The sequence below is a fragment of the Anabas testudineus genome, chromosome 22, assembly GCF_900324465.2.
Source record: "Anabas testudineus chromosome 22, fAnaTes1.2, whole genome shotgun sequence".
NCBI classification, from domain to species: Eukaryota; Metazoa; Chordata; class Actinopteri; order Anabantiformes; family Anabantidae; genus Anabas; species Anabas testudineus.
This window is the reverse complement of record NC_046630.1, coordinates 10,982,949-11,005,850: the sequence shown is the minus strand read 5'-3', so window position 1 is coordinate 11,005,850 and position 22,902 is coordinate 10,982,949. Positions and strand designations below refer to the sequence as shown.

At 39.9% G+C, this 22,902-nt stretch overlaps 1 protein-coding gene across 3 annotated transcripts in view; it reads right to left on the bottom strand.

The window, feature by feature from the left end:
• Window positions 1-56: 56 nt before the first annotated feature.
• ltk (leukocyte receptor tyrosine kinase) overlaps window positions 57-22,902 on the bottom strand; it is a 38,013-nt gene continuing 15,167 nt past the window's right edge. The window contains exons 5-29 of one of the 3 annotated variants that reach the window (XM_026339691.1): window positions 22,079-22,218; window positions 21,465-21,590; window positions 19,856-20,005; window positions 19,548-19,648; window positions 19,239-19,399; window positions 19,004-19,098; window positions 16,467-16,640; window positions 16,007-16,181; window positions 14,863-15,013; window positions 14,555-14,683; window positions 14,259-14,415; window positions 12,790-12,975; window positions 12,219-12,317; window positions 11,089-11,250; window positions 10,819-10,932; window positions 7,581-7,767; window positions 7,408-7,498; window positions 6,807-6,871; window positions 6,014-6,143; window positions 5,834-5,931; window positions 5,495-5,587; window positions 5,142-5,243; window positions 3,836-3,970; window positions 3,265-3,355; window positions 57-3,171 (exon numbers count right to left, since the gene is read on the bottom strand). In XM_026339691.1, coding sequence (XP_026195476.1) covers window positions 2,107-3,171; window positions 3,265-3,355; window positions 3,836-3,970; window positions 5,142-5,243; window positions 5,495-5,587; window positions 5,834-5,931; window positions 6,014-6,143; window positions 6,807-6,871; window positions 7,408-7,498; window positions 7,581-7,767; window positions 10,819-10,932; window positions 11,089-11,250; window positions 12,219-12,317; window positions 12,790-12,975; window positions 14,259-14,415; window positions 14,555-14,683; window positions 14,863-15,013; window positions 16,007-16,181; window positions 16,467-16,640; window positions 19,004-19,098; window positions 19,239-19,399; window positions 19,548-19,648; window positions 19,856-20,005; window positions 21,465-21,590; window positions 22,079-22,218 — 4,177 coding nt within the window. In that variant the 3' untranslated portion in view covers window positions 57-2,106. The remainder of the gene's footprint in view (window positions 3,172-3,264; window positions 3,356-3,835; window positions 3,971-5,141; window positions 5,244-5,494; window positions 5,588-5,833; window positions 5,932-6,013; window positions 6,144-6,806; window positions 6,872-7,407; window positions 7,499-7,580; window positions 7,768-10,818; window positions 10,933-11,088; window positions 11,251-12,218; window positions 12,318-12,789; window positions 12,976-14,258; window positions 14,416-14,554; window positions 14,684-14,862; window positions 15,014-16,006; window positions 16,182-16,466; window positions 16,641-19,003; window positions 19,099-19,238; window positions 19,400-19,547; window positions 19,649-19,855; window positions 20,006-21,464; window positions 21,591-22,078; window positions 22,219-22,902) is intronic. The other 2 variants (XM_026339692.1, XM_026339693.1) reach the window with 2 other exon arrangements.

Below are 22,902 nucleotides of genomic sequence, written 5' to 3'. Positions count from 1 at the left end.
TTTTATTTATTGTAAATCTGGACCGAGTTCGGGTAAAAAAATGTGTAAGTGGTCAAAGTGACACAAATAATATCTATATATATGCTGATTTATTTGGGGCATGGTTAATAGAATAAAGTGAGAAAGACAGTATATTGCATAGAATGCCTTTGCACTTTTGGTTGAGGCATTACATCCTCAGCTACATAAATAATACAGAAAAAACATAAAATAAAATACACCAAAAAATAATATACATAATGGCACAAAGAGTCTTTAGGAAACTATGGGAGCCATTGTGAAGTTATGTATTCAAAAAGATGTTATCCTCAAGTGCAACTTACTAATATCAGCAGGCCTGAACATAAAAACCTACAGCAAGCTAACAGAACCCTTCAACAGTAAATGTAACCATTCACTTAACATAGTACAAACTAAACTGTCAACACATTTAGCCTCTAAATAAAGACATGTATTTGAGTGCAACTTCTAAATTAATTAAGTAAGAATAACCTGAAAACGTGAACATTTTCACAATTGAATCTTTGATTAATTATGTAAAATTAAACATGTTTGGTATTTCAACGTTAAATACCTCCCCCCTGTTCAGTAAACATAGGTACTAGCATTGCATCCACAGATGCAATGTATACGGTACATAATGGCAGTGATCAACTACAAGTACAGTATAGATTCATCATGAACTATAAATAAATGGAAAATAAATGACAAATGCAAGGGGGTTAGTCCAGTGTTAGTAAGGAAGTAGGTATAAAAATAGCAAATATTTTCACAGCTGCGTAATTTTGAAAAAACTCTACACATGTATTAGTCCTCCTGCAATCAACGTACATTTTGGGCCATAGGGGAAGATACTTGGTATTAATCAAAAATATACAAAGACAGAAAGGGCTAAGGCTGACTGATTCCCTCTGTTTTACATTAACTAGCTGGCCTTGCTGTGCAGGTTTTGATCTTCTCATCTAACTCAACAAAAAAGCTACTCCTTTGAAATCTCTGCCTGTGCACCCTAAAGACAGACACCCCGTCTGAGAGGAATCTGGATCGATGTAAGACATAACGTGACAAATCGACCCAAAAGATCAATTGGAAACAGACAACATTATCTGTTCCTGAACACTAAGTGAAAGTCACTCACAGCATTAACTGGAAAAAAATTAGAGACTTGTACCTTGAACCATATGCAAACATCTATTATTACTGTACGGAATTTACAGTCTTAGGCCACAACATAACAGACATCATCATGGCAACTTTGTCTTAAGAGATAGTCCTTGAGGTGTGGCCAAAGCTTTAAAACACTATGTAAGTCGACTTTATGTTGAGAGTTTTTTTTTTGCCAAATTACCGTTTCCAGGATCAAGAAACCTTGATGCACATGATCCACTTTTTTAGCAAACCTGAAAAACTTTCAGAAAATACAGATTATTGCAGCAGGAGGATGTGTTTTCACATTATTTGAGGTGAAGTGTTGCTAATTGGATGTAGCTCCCAAATTACGGTGAAATTATAAATGATAGACACTCCTTATTCTTTCCTTGTGATTCCACCTATAAATCAAAAAATTAAATTAAAACAAAATTTTAATTACTCTATATTTTACACTGCTGAAATAGAAATGTCTAATAAAGCACATTCATTGGGACTTCCCAGTGGCTCAGTATTTTTCACTGAATACAACAAACTCCAGCAAACCGTCAACAATAATGCAACTTATTCTACTCTCGAATGCTTTCATCAAAAAAATTAAAATTAAATTAAAAAATACAGCAAAATATAAAAAAGCAGGTCAAAGAAGGAGTCAGATCACAGCAGTTCTTCATGACTGATGTCCCCAATGTGTGGACTGTGTTGTCCAGTGTTTCAGCTTCAGTGGTCAGCTACCAGTATACCAGGAGTCCAGTGTTGGCTCTATTAATCACAGTGCAGAGGAGTGTTTGTGTCCATGTGTGTTCAAGTGTTTTTTCCAGCATTCCAGGAGCTCTAACAATATGATGGTGTTACTCTTCAAAAACAGTGGAGCCCAATCCAAAGCTCGAGTTTCACTGTGAGACACAGATAACATTTTGCTTAAAAATAGAGGTCCCTGTTACACGAAGCTGTTTCTTAGATTGGGGTAACGCTGAGGTCTTCAGACAGAGAAAAGCCTGAATCACGGTCGCGTGTTGGTTTCTCGGTTTTAGTTTGTCTCCTCGCACCCTCGTGTCCGTAGCTTAAGTTGCGTTTCAGCAGCAGCTTGGGCATGCAAGATGAGGGGGTATGGAGGCTTGACGCTTGTCCCAGGCTAGTCCCTGAGGAGACACCTTGGGCAGAGTTGGTGTTTCTGATGGCTTCTGGGGCTTTGGGCGTAACCAAGGGCAGGCTCTCTGCCTCGTAGCTTTGCTCATCGTAGGCATAGTTAACGTTGCCACAAGGGAAACTCTGCAACTTAGCCAGGTCCATGCCCGCCTTTGTGGTGCCACCTGCTGGGGTCTTATGAGAGGATGTGCTTGGGCCAGCTTGAGTCCTGTGGGAAGGCGATGGAGTAGAGGAAGTGCACAAGCTGGAAGGGCTGAGGTGGGTTCCATTGGCATTATCACACCCAGCCTCGTTACTCTCTGAGGTTGTGTTGCAGGTCTGTGTGGAGGAGGTGGAGGAAGTGGAGTTTGAGAGCGGCATGGACTGAGTGTGAGCTAGTGTTTTCTTCCCTCTGAAGTTTTCCAAAACCCAAGAACCGTATGTGGGGTTCCACAGATTTTTAGTTTTGTTCTTCAGCCTCTGACTTCCTGAGGAAGAGCTGTTTCTTGCGCAAGGTCGGTGATGGGGTGGCTCAGGGTGGTGCCAATGTCCTCCTGCACACATGTCTGGTGCTGCTGACAAACCAGGGGCAGGAACAGACTCAGCCCAGGATGGCTCCAGCACTTCGCAACATGATGTCACTTCATGGTGAATAGGTTGGGTTTTCTGTAGAAAAAGATGTGGTTTGGTGGGCTGTGGGGGTAGAGGAGTTAAACCCAGCCCTAGAGGGGGCAGACTCAGCTGGGAGGAAGACTCCTGTGAAATGGGGTGAGACACCAGAAGTGGACTGAGGCTCGTGGAAGTGTGGTCAGAAGGACGGACTACTGTGCCACCATCGTCCTCTGCAGTTGGGCCATATTCTACTGGTAAGGGTGTGTTGATTACATCTGGGTCCTGATAAAGAGAAGTAGGACAGTGCATAAGTACTAGACAGTAAAATAAAGAAACAAGTAGGTGAAGGAAGGAAGAGTCATATGTGATATATACCTGAGTGCAGTAGTTTATTCTCTCCAGGATGGTTGAGAAGTTGGGTCGGTGCTCGGGACAGTGCTGCCAACACTGGGTCATGATTCGATATCTACACAGAAACACATGGTTTCCTTCAGAAAGCTCTTTGTTAAGCTGTATATTGCATTAATTATATTTTAAATGTAATACTTTTGGATAGACTGTAGCATAGCAATAAATGCCCACTGCTTATTCATCAATTTTAAAAGAGAAAAACAGCTGAGAAAACTTTAGAAGTTCAACCAGTTTAAATCAATATCAAAGATGTCAAACAAAGCAGGTTCTGTGCTGCTACCTCTGCTTAAAGATGTTATGTTCAGTCCAACTATCATGCTTACTTGACAATAATGCTACACAGAGAAAGACTTCCTTTAACAAATGCACCTAGAAAATCAACAAAGTCTTTGATTCTACAAACTTCGTATTAGTTTTACGTCATCATAAGATTGTGTTATACAAGGCAACTCGTGTCCAGCTAAAAGCATTTTACTTCTGCACTGCTACTACATCCAGGCTTATTTCTTTTCATGTATTTCATGTCAGTACTCACACAGGGCCTGGGCAGCCCTTGGGAGGATCCATCCTGCCTCCGCTGGTGACAAACTCCAGCACCTCCTGATTGGTCTTACAAGGATAGGGCATGTAGCCCAGGGAGATGATCTCCCACAGCAGTACTCCAAATGACCTGCAGGGGGAGACACAGGTCAAGGGGCCTTGCACATGTTTGTAATGGAGCACAAATTTACAATGTGCACTGAATGTTTTTTTTCTCAAATACTGTCATATTTAAGTAATATTATTTGGACTTTTTTGGAGAATAAATACTGCTGATTTAGAAACTGCACTGGTCCTTTGTCTGAGATCAATTCAAGTCTTTCATTTAATTATATTGCTCTGTTTTTTTTAGAATTTTCTATAAGTTGCACTGTGACATACGCACATTTATCCTTTTCTCCTCATACATTTTCCCACAGATGTTGACTGAGATGAAGTTCTAGTAAGTGGATGGATAGATCTACAAGCTATCACTTTGATTTTTAAATTTTTTCTTCATTTGCTGTGGATGAAAGCCTGGAAAACGACTCATCTTCCTTCTTCCCAACCCTAATGCAAGGAGGAACGAAGTATCTCTGCAGAGTTTAGCTACCCACCATAAAAGATGAACCTATACATGTTTTTAACACCATGTCTGCCCTTGAGTTTCATGTAACAGTACATATACTGTATCTGCTATGTTGCTGTTTCAAGACAAACATTCTAATTGAAACTATAATGTTCAGGCACTGTAGAAGTATTTCGAACATTGCTAATCTCCCACTTGTTTTGACTGAACTCCTGCAGGAAAAGGATGTTTTCAGCTCTGACTTTCTTACAGATGCTGTTCTGCCTTATAATGATCTTCACAATTAGATCTCCGTAGGCCTGTCTGGTTTTGTTTAGTAGTAAAATTCTCCACAGATTTCATTGTCCTGACCACATAAAGAGTTTTGGATTAGCTGCAATTAAGAGTTTGGATATTTTTCACCATTCAAAAGAATTGTTTTGTTCTTTGACGTTTTTGGAAATGAAAAAATTGAAGTATGTTGTCAAAGTACAACTTCTGGTTTTGCTTGTTTACTGTCAAGAAAAGTTTTAGTAATACCCAGTTTCCTGTTAGGATGTCTGAATAATAGATGTGGTGTGACAGCTATTAGCATGAACACATGATAGCCAGCATTTATTCAAAGTTATATTGTCTTTAATAAGATGTCTCAAAACAAAAAGAAAACTGCATTCGCTTTTAAAAATTGAACACAGCTCCCCTCTGAATTCATTTTGGCACTTTCCAGTGTATATCATATGGTTTGTGTTTATACCATGTGTCGGTTTTGCAGGTGAAGATTCCCTCCATAAAGGCCTCTGGTGGCATCCACTTGACTGGCAGCATGGCTCGACCACCTTTCCTATAATAGCTGGCTCTGGGAAAAGAAAAGCAGTGCTATCAGATTTGGGAATGTGACTTTATTATCAGTTTAGAAGAGGAGGTAAATATCACAAGGCCGTGAACTCTGTAAGTACATTTTAAAGTCTTCCCCACAGAGGAAAATCAGATAGCTTTTCATCTGCTCCCCCATTTACCAAATAAACCCAGCGCTGCCTGGACTCCCATGAGACAGACCATCGTAAATCAACATGTGTGCTCTGCTATGTGAACAGAGCAGATGCAGACCTGTAAATGTCTCGTGCCATGCCAAAGTCTCCAATTTTAGCCACTCTGTCCGGCCCAGGGCAGGTAAGCAGGCAGTTTCTAGCAGCAATGTCCCTGAAAAACACATGCTCAGTTACATGATGGCACTAAAACACACACTAAATTAATGAATGGTTTATTAAGATTTTGTTGAATCTTAATAAACTTCTTGTATCTTAATTTACATTTGCCCTAATGTTTCTCATCCATATTATTTTTTCCACATCCTTTCGCCAGTGCTACACAAAATTTAATTAACCATTTTTCACACAGTTTGGATTTAAATTCTCCTTTCAATAAAAACTATATGTGAATCTGAACCTGTGTATAAAGTGGTTCTCCTCCAGGTAGCGACAGCCACACGCGATGTCTCTGGCCATTTGCAGAAGCTCCCGCATGGTGAGGGAAGAGGTCTGGCCCTGGATACAGCACAACTCAATTTAATGCACGGCATACACGTGTGCACACACATCCAAAATGATAGGTGTAGTACAGACATACAGCTCGTGGCCTGTTCAGCCTCAGAAAGGTCTTCATGTCTCCTCCGGTCATCAACTCCAGCAGGATGAACCGTGGTAAAATGTTCAGACTGACACCGATGCAGTGCACAATGTTCTCATGGCTGAATTTGCTGCATGGACAGAACAACGCTTAGGTTAGCAGGTTGTATATTGTGCTGTTCACATGTGCGTGTGTGTTTATATGGATAATGGATAATTTGCCCCTGATGTCAGTGAGTTTTAAAGAACTTTATTAGACATGTTTTTAAAGCAAATCTAGCTTTAATCAGAGAATAAACAGTAAATATTGCCTTCAAATGCTTCAGTGGATTCTAAAAATAAACCTTTTTTGCTGGTAGGTTGTATCTCAGCTGTCAGGGTCATAAGTTCTTTCAACATTAAGTTTTTGGACAAACAAAAACCTGATGAACCTGGATTATTTTTCTCTTCTTCACTTACCATAGACCATATCATGAAAACAATGTCCCTTCTACTGCGTCGTAAACCAGACTGTACATACCACATTGTTTTGTATTTTTGGGGCACTTCTTGTTTTTATTACCAATAGAAGGGAGAGATCTACTAATGAGGGAGAGAGATTCAGACTCAAGTCTCAGAATCAGCACCTTAACCCTTTGGTTGCCCTTATACCTTGTCCTGTTTTAACAAATCTGTCCCCCTGTCATCAGTTGTGATCTAAGAATTGGGTTTGGGGGAATCATTGTGTGAACCAAATTATAAGGCAGCTTGTACAGGGGATATAATGCATACTGTACATGAAGCAAAAACAGTACCTCATAATCAGCGCCTCCATCAGGAAATCCATTTCATCCTGTTCAGAACAGATTTCTGGAAGTGTCTGTGGAGCAGAAATAATCAGAAAAGCAGTTTGAGGTATGTGTGTGCTATTGTGAAGAAGGAAGATGTCATTAGACCTAATCAGGAGGCTATTGAAAAGCAAAGAGACCCATGTGGTGCACACTCAGCATTTATTTTTTTAAACCTTGTGTAGTTGTAAAGCCAAGTGGTCTGGAGGCACTGGCTAAACAAATCTGCATTCTCCTTTTTCACAGTCATCAGCAACTGTGTGCAGTCATGATGATTTTGCAGCACATCTATGTGATTTCATCTTTGCACAATAATGACAGTATTTATTACACAAAATACCACATTATTACATTTTCATATTAAGTAGCCTCCTCTAACTAAATGCATTACAAAAACCTGCCTCTTTAAATCTTTAATGCGTCTGTGACCTTTAAATCCGAGAAGCAGATGCAACCCTGTGGGATGTTGTTGAGTGGATTATATGTAATGATCCAAACTCCTGATGAGGTGCTATCATCTAGTATTTAAGTGCAACTTGTCCTCGTGTGTCACAGAGAGTGAGCTGACCTTTATGGCCACCTGCATGGGACTGTTATCACCATTCATCCCCAGAACTTGTCCTTCATAGACTTCACCAAATGCACCATGGCCAAGAGCCCTGAAAAAAATGTAATCGTATGAAAAGATATAACAACTTAGCATCACTGTTCATTTTGTCATTGAGTCGATGTGTACTGTACCTGAGAAGTGTGATGTTCTTGCGTGGCACTTCCTTCAGTTCACTGAGCGAGGCAGCCTTTCCTGCAAAGCAGTAGTTAGGGTTGTAGTCTGTCATGATAGTAGAGGAGCGGATCTTGCTCAGTTTGTACTCTGGACTTTGCAGACGTCCCCTCACTGCGTGCAGGTCATTCTTCCTGCGATACCACACTGGACACAAACAGACAGGACAGACAAGTTAGAAGTTATCAATAATAATCATAACTCTGACTGAGACTGATCCCATGGTTCTGAGGTGTAGAAGGAACTATCTGCTAAACGTAGGAGCGGTAACACAGGGAGGGATCCAGCCACATTCTGGCAGTCAGTGTTTTTCCAGTGTAAAATAAAAAAAGGCAAGTGCACAAAAAATGTGAGACACCTATAGACATTGATTTTGATCTTAAAAGAGTACTCCACCAGCATAGCATAGCATTGTAGTGCTCTAATATTGTCAATTTTCCTAAAGGACAGTTTGACAAAAACAACTCCTGAGGGACGTGTCCAGTAGGGACTCTATTAGTGTCAACAGTGAAAATCATCCACTGTTATTTCAGTTTGGAAGTTTGGGTGTAGCTGCTAATGTTGATTAGAGGAGGAGTGGGTTACAAATGTCTGTCAGTTCATTCTTAGTTTTATTTTTTCCCCTTTTTCAGACACTCTTTATGAGATTTTGCAGAGCTCACACCTAGTCACATAAACTTTTTTACACCTGTAGTAGTCCTCCCCAAGACCTGAAAGATGGTGGAGTTCCCCCTTAAGAAGGCAAATCCTTCCACACACAAACATAAGGTTTTGTGAGCTGCGTGAGGGAAGTCCTCTCCTTGGTTACTGCTCCTAGACTGTCTGTGCCAGTGAGTTTAGACTCACCCGCCATGGAGGCAGCCCACGTCCCCGATGCAGGTTGGTAGTCTGCCAGGGAGGGGGAGTTGCGTGCAGGTAAGAGGAGCCGTCGAGCCATCACCCGGTGCAAGTGCTAGGGACTCGTTGGTTTGGGATAGGGGTGGGGTGGGGGGGCTGAGATGAGGAACAAGGAGGAAGGAGGAGGAGGGAGTGGAGGAGATGGGGCGCCCAGGGAACAGACTACCTCCCTGCATGGGGGAGAGCTCAGGTGAAGAGACACTGTTAACCTGAAGCGTGTTTGTTGTGCTGCCATTTAAAAGTCCCCGATAAACAAGCTCTTAATAAATACATCTTACCTTTTTTCAAAGCAAAGAAAATGAAAGGTATTGCACACACACGCCATCAGTTTGCGTTTAGTACTTGATTTATTCACTTGCAAATCGACACAATGCAGTTAGTAAAGTAGTGACACTAAATATTCATCGAATTTTGTTTTGCACTTTTAAAGTGTTATAATGTAGAGCTCGTTTATGACCGGCTGCAAGTAGCAAAATAGCTATCATGTCTTCAATTAACATCTGTCTGCACACTGCACAGACTGAGTCCATATTTGCCTATATCTAAGCTCAAACCTTTCTGCAGAAATCTGTATTTATTATTGTTATTTTTGTTTAGTATTTTCTCTGTTCAGAGGCTTTTATCAGAAAACACCATACATCAGATGACTAATACTTTCTGGTCTGACCCTCACAAACCCATCCTTTCCACTTTAAAGCATATCCTATTTTTCTAAAAATATCAACATTGTTGCCTGTTTCAGAAAAAAAGAAAATCCTGATTTTCTTGTTCAAGCCTAGAGAGCTAAGAACGTAACTGCTACTTCATAGGAAGTCAGTGCCGTGCAGATTCCTCCAGAGGTCTTTACACAATGTTCAGAGTCAGCAAAAGTAGATGTGGGAAACAAAGAGCGTTCAAGTCTTCCACACATGAGCTTCACCTAATATTCAACGCATTCAGAGAGGTCGAGGCGAGGACAACACAGAGATACAGACATAAAACCTGCCATATTCAAACACCTCAACTAGTGGGTCGACCTAAATGTAAAGATTCCTTTCCCAATTATCTGCAGCAGACATTTCTCAAAAATAGGGACACCGGTACAAACAGAATAATATTAACTATGTAATCCCTCCCTGTCCTATATTACTGCAAGTTGTATGTTCTTAATAAAACAGCTGACAAACTTTTAAAAAAAGTATACATAGCATATAGTGCATAGCAGCTTAGGAGACCAAGTAAAACACTCATGCAACATTAGTACTGGTAAGAAATGTTATAATTCTTATTGAATAGGAGATTGTGACTCTCTCTTCTCCTGCAGCTAACTTTCATTCTCCGAAAACAAACGGATCATTTGTAATTCCCCAATTCCGGTTTTAAGTTGTTTTATTTTTGTTTTGTCAGCATCAGTAAAATATTTTGCAGCATGTCTAACTGTTGGATAGTATCAGATTAATTAAAACCTGCAGCAGATAAAGCAAATTTATTGATTGTATCACTCAGAAACAGATGCACACCATCTCCTAAACCCTCTCTATTGCAGTGCATTTGTGTAAACAGCAGCTAAAGTCTTTCTACTGTATCTGAGACTCTTATCATCAAGAGTCAATGTCAGTGGGTTCAGATAAATGTGTGGTTGTCACTGTGTGCTTCCACAAATGACTGAAGGGCGAATCTCTTATCACAGTCCTCTGTTTCCTCATATTGTTCCTATCTTCATGACTATGTAATCATGGTGTTTTTTATTTCATTATCCTGCAATCTCATCTCATTCATCAGTCCACATTTTCAACTGAGAAAAACTGTCAGAGCTTTCAGCCTCTCCTTTTTAAAGTCAATCGTATCTATATTAAACTCATATACAATGTGATGCTTCTAGTACATCTCTCTCTCCTGTTTCATGCTTCCATGACAACAACCATTCAGCTTAAATACAGTATATTAACAACTAGGGTATTTAACTGAAATCACCTCCATTATCTCATTTCTCATCTGAAGTCTAATCTTGAGTCTCACTCTTTATACACAGAGAGAGAGCAAGGACAGCCTCGTCCGAAAAGCGTCCACATCTGATAAGTGTTCATATGTGCTCACTTCATATTGTGTCAGCAACGTATAATTCAAACACATATCTTTCCCAAAGTTCCTTTAATCATCTGGTGCGCAGCCAGAAAAGGGTTTCTAAACCAACACCAACAAAACTCATAGGTGTTTCTTCTCTTCGCATATCATCAGTAAGCATCTGAGTGTGGAACTGCGCTCACAGCCGGTGGAAAGTGGAGGGCATAGACTGCACACAGACACTGAGGAGGCGCTTACTGAGGATGACGCCGGTGCAGATTAGTGCTACAGCACTCACGACGGTGGAGACCACAACAGCCAAGATTAACGACATCGACATCTGATCCTGCAGAGCTGGGCCTTGGGAAGCTCCTGGGGGAGATTGGAGAAGACGGTTAACTGACGTGTGAAAACATTTGAGTTTGCATGTTTCGTCTGTTTAGACTTGAAAGACTTTATTGTTTATTATAAATTAAATTCACAATCACATAATTGCTATTAACCAACAGAAAACATTTAATTACACACCTACTATTCTGACACATGTCACATTGTCACTGGCAAGGACTTCATCGTCATCGCATAGACAGAGAATAAGGTGGGTATCTTCATCTCGTTTGCAGCTCTGCGTTTGACAGTGGCTGCAGTTCAGCTGCACCTTGATCTCACACTCCCCGTGACTCTCCATAGCTGAAGGAAACCATATGATAAAGATGAACATAAACGACAGAAGGCAAAGAGTTGTGTCAGTGCCAGAGAAGTTCATTGTTTAAAATCTATTATAACCAATTAACTTAGTTAGTTACTAGATTACTCTAAATGACTGAATGTTTATCTTTGTGCCATGTGTGTCATGTGTTAAACTCTCTATTTGAGTTGCTTTCATCTAGCTATATTGAATAAAAGCATATTTGTCTCCAAATTCAATTATAATATCTATTTTTATGAGATGTCACATCTCCGTGTATTTGAAAGTGATGACTGGCAGCACACACAGCAACAACAACAGCGCCTTTCCTTTCACACGAGAATAGAGATCTGTCTGGCTGTAGCTGCCGAAGGCAACAGGCTCCATGAGGCTGTGGATTAGAAAACTGTCATCCTCTTCCTTCCGCTGAATAATGAGAGTCAGATGCCTGGTAGTCTCACCAGAAAACAAGAAGACACCACAACACATATCCATGCGCGCACAAGTGTTTGGGCCTAAGTGTTCAGACAGACAGTTTGGCACAAACAGGTACAAGCACATTTGCACACTCGCACCTTGGTACGCTCTGGGGCACTCTGACTGGATCAATTGCTTGAAGAACTAAGTGAGCAGACGCCCATGAGCTCAGGATTTAATCTTCAAACTGACGCTGTGCCTTTGCTGTGGGATCAGCCCTGTTTAATACTCTCTGCTGGAGTGACTCAAAGCAATGATCCAACTATATGTTACGTAATTTTCAAGATATCCTGGAGTTTTCATACTATGATATTGTTTTGCTTTATTTTCTTTTTTTTTTTCTACTCATCAGGAGTCATCATCAAAGAGAACAAACACCATCTGTGTTTGTTCTCTTTGCATTTTTTCACTTCTCTCTGGTTTAGTCATTATATGTGTATATGCAGTAAACGCATTACTGTGATATGATTAAATGTGACAGACTGAGTCTCACCTGCCAGAGGCTGAAGGAAAATCTCTCCTATTGGATGAATGAAGGAGACTCCATTCTGACCGTCGGCTGTTATTTCATCTGCGAGTGCTGCATCACCTCCTGTCACAAAATATATGACATCCAGTGTTTTGCTTACTTTTTTAAAAATAAAAACAGATGTTTTCATCAAATTGACACAATAAAAGTGTAAAAGGACAAAATAAACAAAGAGAAATGTATGATTACTATTATCCATTACCATGGCAACTAGTTGATGAACTATTCAATTACACTCCAGGGTGTCCTTGATATTATATGTAGAAGTTGTCAAATTGTACATTAAAGTGAAAAACAAAATTCCTGTTAACACTGTGTAACTGCTGTGAGTCAATTGTCAAGAGAATAAATTATGCTACAGACTGATCCACACACAGGTAAATCTTTTATGGAGACAGTAATGCCATAAAATGATGAATATTTCTTTGACGTCTTTAAGGAACCCAGCAGGATATCTGGAATCAAATGACAAGAGGAAGAGAGAAGGAGGATAATGTGAGCATAGCAGCATAATGTGAGAGAAGATAATTGTTACCTCTGTATCCTCCTCCACCGCCTCCCGCTGTGCAGGCCCCACCACCACCTCCAAAGCCTCCAAAGGTGGACCAGCCAAGCCTGGACAGCGCCAGGGGACATGAAGATCCCCCGTCTGCCCCCTCCACCATAGACTTGCCAGCTCTCAGGTGAGGACTGGGACTGTCTTTCCAGCCTCCACCTCCACCTTCAAGGAAACATTAGCACAAAATGAATCATCGTACCAGGCTGGTAAGCAGACTGATTGGGTTTGATGGCTGCAGCAAGGAGACTGGGTGAGATAGAAGCAAGTCTGAGTTTTCCACTGAGGAAAGTCTTTAAACAGGCAGGTTTAGGTTGTAGTCGCAATGTGAGAGTGGCAGAAGGTAATGTAAAAGGTGTACTCCAGTGAATTACAATTGCACTTTCATAAATCCAGGGAATAGCATGAAATGAATCTTTGAAAAACAAAAATGATTTAAGTGCAAAAAAAGAGAAGCTTTCTGTCATACATTTCCCAAGCGCAGTCTGACATACCTCAGTGATATTACTAAAGCTTTCTTCAGAGCCCACAAAACCAAATGAGTAGTAAAGAGTTGTGTTAATGTGTTGGTTTAAACAACAGTGGTAACAGTGTTATCATCAAAAATGTCGCGTCTGACTCTGTTCAGTCAACAAATCAGGCTCTGCTTGGTGTGCCAGTTTGAAGCTTCGCGTTAAGACACTGATGTTAGCAAAATGTTCCAGAGGTTTGTGTCTTGGCTGTAAGGTTTTGGGTCATGACGATGTGGCCATCATGTTCTATATCCCATATGTATGTACTGCAGCTCTACACCCTTTCCCACACATAGTTAAACACAAATCTGCCCAAAAACACCACGAAAAGCTCCATATTTCCTATGACACTCTTTATCCAAACAACCTCACAGAGGTTTCAATAAGATAAGCTGGGAAATGGTCTGAGTAGGGAGTCTGGGATTTACTGAGAACATTGCAGAAGAAATTTCCAGGAGCAAAGAGAAACCCTAACCCTCTGCCATATATGTCCTGCTTCAAAGGTCAAGACCTGTCAGGAAAAGAAATATACAATCCAGAAAGATCCCTTTATCCACAGGCCAAACAAATCCTGCTGTGTGAGATCATGCACTCACGCTTACGTGTGCTGCTTCAAGCACGTGTATAGAGAACCAAAAAAAAGAAAAAAAACGTCTCTGGCCCTTAATCAACACGTCTCCATGGATAGCTTTTAATGCTACCTTTTAGAGAAATGGAAAAAAAACCTACAGTAATCATATCACACAGCAGTCCAGACCCACTCAGCTTCAAGGTGAAAAGTTTCTTGTCATCTGGGCACTTCTTATGAAAAGAGGAGCACATTCTTTACTAGGACACTGAAGCACTTTGTGATCATAAAGTATAGTCCTGAGTCTGCCAGTGAACCAACCCTTTAAACAAATATGTAAATAATATGGTAACAGTATGTTCACGTACCTGCAGCACCAGTTTTACCACTGGTACTGGGGCGTAAGGTACTGTTTTCATACTGCTCCAGTGGTATCTGGTCCAGACTGGACTCTGGGTCCTCCAGGTAGGCATTTCCTCCTCCACCAGCTGCGATCAGCAAGGGAATCAGCTCATCTTTTTCCATCTGATAAGACATCAACAAATAAAAGGAAATCAGCAAATATCGTTTCAAAATGTCAGCTGACCTTTTTTATGACAAACCTACAGAACCTACCACAAACCTACCAAAAGGATAGAAATTACTGAAGCAAAACACAACACACCTTAAAGATGTACGTAGCTCCTCCTCCTCCACCTCCTCCTCCAGCCCATTCTGGTCCGGCCTCTCCCCTTAGGTCGTCTTCAATTACTGATGATTCTCCCAGGCAGATCTTCTGTGTTTGGGGATTTCTCTACAATGCAGGGAACGGGTGGATTTAAGAGAGTGTCAAGATAGAAAGAAGCTATTTTCATAAATATATAAATGCAGCAGAAAATACAGTTCTATCCAGGTCACTCTCTCATCTCCCTTTTCCCTGGTTAAATGTGTGAGAAAAGACTTCCAGCCTGTCCTCAAGCTCACCCTACTTACCCCCGGGCACGCATCCTCTCCCTGGTGGCCCACCAAGATGTAAAGTATATCTCCTTTCTCCAGAGGAAATACGGCAGATATGAAGACCCCATGATTGCGTTTGTTGTGGTTTTTGGCTCCTTTCCCTCCTGCAGCCCCATAGGCAGAGATTCTGAGGGAGATCAGTGCACCATGTAATGCTATGACTGAAAGAAACTGCTCTCTGCTTCAGGATCAACAACACATATAATTTTAGACATATTTCTATATTAAACGTACACTGTGTACTAATATTATCAGGAAATACAGCTGTGTATATTCTACAATTAATCTTGAGTGTGATAATAAGGTCCCATGATCGACCATGCAAAGATTGAAGTCTCAATCCAGATAATTGTCATCTAATCCTAACCCTAACTATTTAGCATGCAGTCACACATATAAATTGTCACTAAGCCCTGCACTTTGAGTAACACACCAATATTAACACATATGGGTGAGTATTCTGTCTTCTCAAAAATTACCTATGTGAAGACGCCTAAAGGACACTGGAATTCTATCTGATCATACACTGCCCAACAAAAAAAAAAAAAAAAAAGTCACACACTCTGATACCCTTATAATATTATCATAATTATACTATGGACTGGGATTTGGACTGTGGTGGCTAATCAATATGTAAAAATGATGTGTCCCCGAACCACTCTTTAACTATTTGAGCCCGATAAATCCGGGCATTGTCCTCTTGGAATATGCCAAAATCCATTGATGAAATAACCTTTAGCAATCTCCTTAGATGTTTTCTTTGCTTTATTCATGTCAATAATTTGACCCTGCTGAAACAGATTAACATCGTTTCCACGACCACAGGATGTGTCTTCAGACAGGGTTGTTTAAGAAATGAGAAGCTACACACTGCATCAGTTAGAGTTAAATAACTTGTTGCCAGCTGAAAAATAATCATCCATGCAATAATTATCCAATAGGATAGGACCTAGTTGCTTAGTTAAATCCAGGTGGTGACTTTTTTTGGATGGGCAGTGTAGTCCTATGACTAAAAATCACTGCCAATCACTGGCAAGCTATTTGTTCTATTACTGTCAACAAATCCTATGTAAATACTGAAACCAACAGTGTGTTAACCCATATCACCTCTATTACTTACAAGTATCTCTCTGTAGCCGGTACTCTCCACATTTGGACTCCTTTCAATGGGCCTTCCTTCCCCACAGTAACACTGACATTTTTGTTCCTGTAGGTACTGTCACACTGAGCCTGTGTTGGGCCATGGGGACCACTGGCACCGCATGAGTTAAACCACCACGTCATCAGGGAAACCTCTAGAGACACAGGGGAGATTTTACAATAGGTGATTGAGGGACTAAATATACTTTTGGAAGATTGTGAGACTGACTCTTGAATATCATTCTGATATATGGCACAGCATCTCAGAAAGTGAATGGAAACAGCATTAACTGTCTGGTATGTGCATTGACATCAGAATAGATTAAAAGCCTTTTGGTCAGGTGATACAAGCCTCAGATAAAGCCTCAGATAAAGCCTTAGATAAAGCCTTAGATAAAGCCTCAGGCATCAAGAGAAATTCACAGTGGAAAATGCACCACCTGGTATGTAAATTCTGTTTTCACAATGGATCCAAAAAAATGGCACAGTATGCTTCAGAAATTCACAAGGTATCCAAGGTGAGAGCTGGAGCGGCACGCCACCTGAGGCCGAAGGCTCTGGAAGGGGGCTTAAGAGATCTTCCAAGTCCACCATAGGCAGCAGGGAGTTGAGATCTGTAGAGAGGCAGTAAGCCAAGGTAAAGAAAGGTGGGAAGAAAGCAAGAAAAGAAATCACAGTCATCCATCTACATTTAACAGGAACATAAATTATGTTCAGACAGAAAGCAATGCTGTATAAAGGAAAATTTGCAAAATTCAAGGACAGATGCAGTATTAGGGTGAATGTGGAGATTAATTCCTGTGTCGGTGGATAGCGAATACGTTTTTCACTTCATTCATCACACAGCACACTGTGATTTTGTGAATTTATTGGTGGATGCCCTGAACATAGTTTCTGTGAGAGTTAAGGTTTTAGAGTATATCATTTTTGCATTGTAAACAGCCTCACACCACAGCTCTGTCTTCTGCCAGGAACATACATCTAAAACCATTCACTGTCTTTGAGTTTGCTTAAGCAACTAGAGCCTTCACAGTTCAATCTTAGCATCAAAATATAGGATGAGATCTTAAATTTAATGAGAAAAAACATAAGTAAGAGTTGCTCTGAGATCCTGACTTGATCCTGATATCCGAAATGATTCCAGCCTTGCCCAGCTGGAGCTGAGTAAGAGCCATGCACCACTGTTATCACTGTGCCTTCCCTCAGGCTTTAAGCCATGCTTCTCTTAAATCATGCACAAACAAAAAGAGACTCATCCCTTTAATCCAGTGCAATGAAGCCAAATTTCACATCTGGGAATCAACTCTAGTACCATGCTAAGTAACAAAATTCATCCCGCACAATTTCAATAGAGCAGAAAGAGGTTTTCAAAAACACTCTCACGTGACTGTGACACTTAAAAAGTTCAACAACACTAATATAAAAACGTCAGCACAGACTTTTACTGTTATATTGTGGTACTTCATTTGGAGTAAGGAATTAAATGTTGGTTACCCTCATGTCACATCCAATGATTGAAACTGGGCCCCAAACAAATGACTGGGGAACACTGCAGCACAGGGTGAAAGACACAGCTGAAAGGACACCCTGTACTCTCTGTTCTTATTTAATCCAGTACTTTATATCATTTTAAATGCTGACAATAGAGACAAAATGCTGAGCTACAAACACAGATATTAACAACAGAGAATTTCAACAGCTTTCACTAGGTTGTTTTGACAAAATCTCAATGTACAGTGGCAAAAAAAGGATGTGAACCTTTTGGAATTTCATGGTTTTGGTTTTTTTCATGGAATTTCATAAAATGTGAACTGATCTTCATCTGAGTCAAGAGTATAAACAAATATAATGTGCCTAAAATAATAAAGACAAACAAAGAAATAAAACCTTTCATGTCTTCATTGAGAACAACCATAAAAACCTCATAGTGCGAGTGGAAAAAGTATGTGAATGGAATTAATAACTGGTTGATTCCCCCTTAGCAACAATAACCCCAAACAGGCGCTTCCAGCAATGTTCTTTTTAGTAAGCAGCAGGTTCCTTTGTTGTGTCCTGCCATAGACAGCCTGCTACTTCAATGTTTTATGTACCGTAGACTCATGAACACAGAACACTTCAATGATGCATTGAAATCCTTGGCTGTTTCTCTGGGTTGTTTCTTTACCTCATTGATGACTGGTTGTTGTTTGTCTGGACCCCACTTCTTGGTAGAGGAGCCACAGTCCCAAAGTGTCTCCATTTATACAGTATTTCTGTTACTGTAGACTGGTAAATTTCTAAAGTCTTTGACATCACTTTGTAACTCTGTCCAGCTTTATGTAAATCAACAAATCTCGATCGTAGATCCTCCTTTTGGCGAGGCATGGCTTAAATAAGTGTATTTTTTGTGTGTGGACTCAAAGTAGCTCTAGTCCACACCAACCAACCTTTTTTCCAAACTTACACTAACACTGATCAGCTTCACATACTGGCCACTTGCACTGTGAGGTTTTTATGGTTGTTCTCAATAAAGACATCAGAAAGATCGGATGCTTTCGGATTATGCAGCACAAGTCATTGGACTAATCTGGATACTATTGCATTGTATTACTGACGGGGCTACCAGCTACACCATCAAACCCTTCCAGATGATCCTGTAGCTGACCACATCAGATTCAAAGTCCTGACACCTAAAGAGTGGTGAACTCAACAGCACCTGCCTTCCTGAGCTCCCTCATCCAGGTCTACAACCCCAATTTTAAAAACAGGTCGTTCCTAAATACCACAGCTACAGCTCTGCATTTAAATGCTGTAACAGTTATACAAGTACACTTTGTATAATAATCATCCACGTGTTATGTAGCAAGGACGATTTTTGTTCTTGTAATACAACGCCACACTGTTCACCTCTATTAGTTCTGTTATTATACGGAATAATGAATCATAATATTTATTAATTATAATAGCATTTTATAGTGGTAAGTAAGGGGCAGCTTACCTGTGTCAAAGCAGGTTGCTCCTATTGCAATGTTATCAAGAGCAACATCAGCATTGGAGCCTTCTCCCCACACTGCTGTCACCTTCACATGAAACCTAATGCAAAGCATATCAAGGACCATTGGTATATTTAGATTATTTAGACTTCTCTTCTCTTCTGTGACAGATTCTTCAGATGAAAGCAAATTTCTTCTGTCTCAACATTAAATATATCTTTTTGTTTTCCTAATACCTACCCATGATGAAGCTTAGTCAGCTGCAGAACAACGTCTTCCCAGTTATCTGTCCACTGATCATGTCTCTCCCAGACCACTATTGCATTGGAAGTCCCATTCTCCACCACAGTGACCACCAATGAACCATTGAAGTCCCCTGACAGATACAGAGAGAAATGCATCTGCGCAAACAAAGAGACAGAAGATCAGCAACAATTTTGCACATAGACTTTTTTAACTTGACTGAATCCAAACAGTCTCAGCAGAACAGGAGAAATGAAAACATTAACATTAAAACATTTAACTTCACCATCTTTCAAAACAACTGACCTGACAAGCAACAGCAGAGACTGGAGGAGGGAAATAAGAGCTCTGAATGGAAGCTTCTCGATGGGAACTACCCTCTCTTACCTGCAGAAACAAGAAGTGCCCTAAGGGTGCACAATACAATGAGAAACAGGCAATGAAATCCCTCTTTTAGATATTAGCAAACTGAGTTCTGATGCCATGCAATGTAAGATTTGTGAAAAAGAATGAGGACAAATATTGGGTTTGTAACTTTCATCACAATAACAAACTCAGCATATGAGATGTTAACATGTCTACTCCACACATACATGTACATACACACCACTAACCTAGTGTCCTCTGCAGAGTGATATCATGCATGTTTTCTTTTTCCAGGAGCTCATCCGCAGCAGCCCTCCTCCAGGCCAAATTATGGCTGGACATAGACCAACCACATGTATCCTGTTCAAATGAACAGTGTGAGCCAAACGGAAGAGCACCTGGAGGAGGCAGATCATTATTAAATATTTCACTTAGAGTATGACATCACAGCTGCTAAAAACTCCATATTTTTCCTTTCATTATGTCCTTTCATTAGAGATCTATTTTTGTAAGTTACTAAAATGTTTTTATTTGACATAAATTAATGAAAACGATTCCAAATTGTGCATTAAAAACCAGATTGTAGGGCAGACAGGGTATCAGTCTAATGATTTTCTCAGAAGTCCAAAACACTCACTCAAAAAAATGATGGTCACCATGGAGGAGTTGTCTATGTTTTTCACTAATGTAATGTACTTATGTACAATACTGTGTATTGTATACAGTACCAAGCTTGCTCTTTGCATTGTTCCATTATATATTTGGCATATTCAAATTAAATGTAGTGAAAAAAAGTGAAAAAAGGAAATACTAGTTAAAATACCTCCACTTACACTAAATATGTCTCTCGAATGAAAAATAAAATCTTTTAATCTGATCTTAAGTAAGATAAAAGAAAAAGAAAACATTTCTAAAATGTCACTGTGACCCTTTAACATCACAAAGAGTATTTTTAAGTTCTCGTACAGGGAAGATTTTAGTGGCGGATCACTGAAAAAAGCGCACAAACATTGTGACCACAACTCAAGGACCCTAAAGCGACCTGTCTATATTGATTTCATTACTGACTGAAGCAAAGCTTTTGATTCTCAGTGTCTTGAAGTGTTTTTCTTTGTACCGAATGGCTGTTTTTAAAGAGGAAGCTTGTTTTATTTTATGACTGTAAAGTGGAATGAAATGAAAGGTAATCATAGTGTAAAAACACAAAATTTCTCTCCAGCATTTTTCTTAAGCCTGGCATTTCAAAACATTATCAAATCCACAAGAAGTGCAACATATTATGCTAAACTGTTAGATACCTATATTTAGACATTTCAAAGGGATAATTTAAAGAAGAATACTGTAAAAACAGCATTTTCTAACAATGCAAGAATTTCCAGCTAAAAAAAAAAAACACTAGCTGATGCAAATTCCCCACAAATAGAAGCTGCACTAAATGCTGTATAGTAGCCTCTGAGCTTTAAATATATTGTGTAGAGGCCCTTGGCGTGAAATAATCTGCCAAAGGATTAACAATTTATCATGAATTTAAACTTTAATAAAACTAATGCAAATGGATTACCTCTTGCCAACATCTGCACTTCCTGCTTCTGGACTACCGCGCTGTACCTTACTTAACTCTCCATACCTGATCACATTCACTCTATTGTCTCTTTTCATATTGGTTTCACACTCCCACTCTCAGAATCAGTCCAATTGTTCAGAAAATATTAATCCTCATACAAGAGGAAACCTTCATAGCCAACTGTAAATGTGCAGGGTTCAAAGATTATCCAGAGAAATTCAAGGTCAGGACTTCCATCGAAGCAGCCTCCCACTCTACAACCTGAGAATGTATTAATACAATTAAAACCTTACCACAGATAAAGCCCTCATCCTCTCCTAATGGGCAGTCAGTGTGGAAGTTACACACGTGGCTCGGGTCGATGCAGACGTCTGAGTTTTCACAGTGGAAAGATTCCCCACAAGCTGCACCTTGGTGTTCTGAATCCCACACAATACAACAACACTGAAACCACACATAATCTATACCAGTGATTCCTTTGTGACTCTTTAATTTTAAACAGGACCTCTCATCACAAGTTCAGATTTTCTTGATGCCTATGTAATGTTTTAATTTATTTATTTTTTGCTTGTTTGCTAACATTAATTTGTAGAAAATACATAGGATCATGTTTGTTGTTAAGCACAAGTAAAAGCTGAATGAAAGCAGTCTCCATCCCACTGTAAACCTGTACACATACTATACTAAGTACAAAACTAAACACAACTTAAACTCCTGCTGCAACAACTAATCTGCACAGAAATGTCTTTTGAGTGTGTCTCTTTTTCTACATGCTGCGATGTTTTTCCCAGTGTGTCACACCAGACTGCAGGTTCCTAGTTTGAACAAGTTTGGAGCAAACAATCGCTGCAGAGTTTAGGTTGAACAGAAATTCATTCAAAGCTCTGATTAAGTGTAATAAACTCACCCGATTCACAGTTTATGATCTCAAGCGAGTCTAGTGCCACCATGGCTCTATCTTCTCCCACACAGGAACTGTAGAGCAGGGTCAACTGAAAGGGTTCATCCACCTGGCCAATCACAGCCTCCAGAACGTCCCATTCAGCCCTGCAACAACCAATGACAGAGAAGTGTCTTTAAAACTTGTTCATTTATTTATTATTAAGGGTGGCTTTGGATTGTACAGATTAAATCAACTAAAGGAAATAATTAATAATATTTACAATGTGTGAAACATACATTTCATATAATATAATCCTTCACTCAATGGTTGACATCTCTGCATGAAGCTGTTAGAAGGTGTTTTCAATACTTTCTCAATTTTCGTGATGCAGACTTCAATTACTTTCATATTCTAAGTTGGTATTAAAACAGATACTCTCAAAACACGATAATGTGGTATACATAATGTGAACATCCTCGTGCATGTCAAACACAAGATAAAAACAATACTACTTATCAAAACATTTCACTGGTACACAACAAGTGGTCAGTGGGAACCTTTACTGCACAGTATATTGCATTTGTGACCTTGCCAAGTAATTTTTTGGCTTTGGCTTCAAAGTTTAAACTTGCAGATTTCAACATACTGTACATTTAGCAGAATGGTTGACTAGCAGAAGCATATAGTAATATGAGTGCATACAATCCAGGGGCCATTAAGCAGCAAAAAAACATTTAATTAGGACAGTTTCTGGCTTCTGAGAACAGTCAGTACAGATGAAACATCACAACCCACACAGTGTTACAGCAAAAGTTGTGTCACGCCGGATGAACCCTGAGCTTTAAATG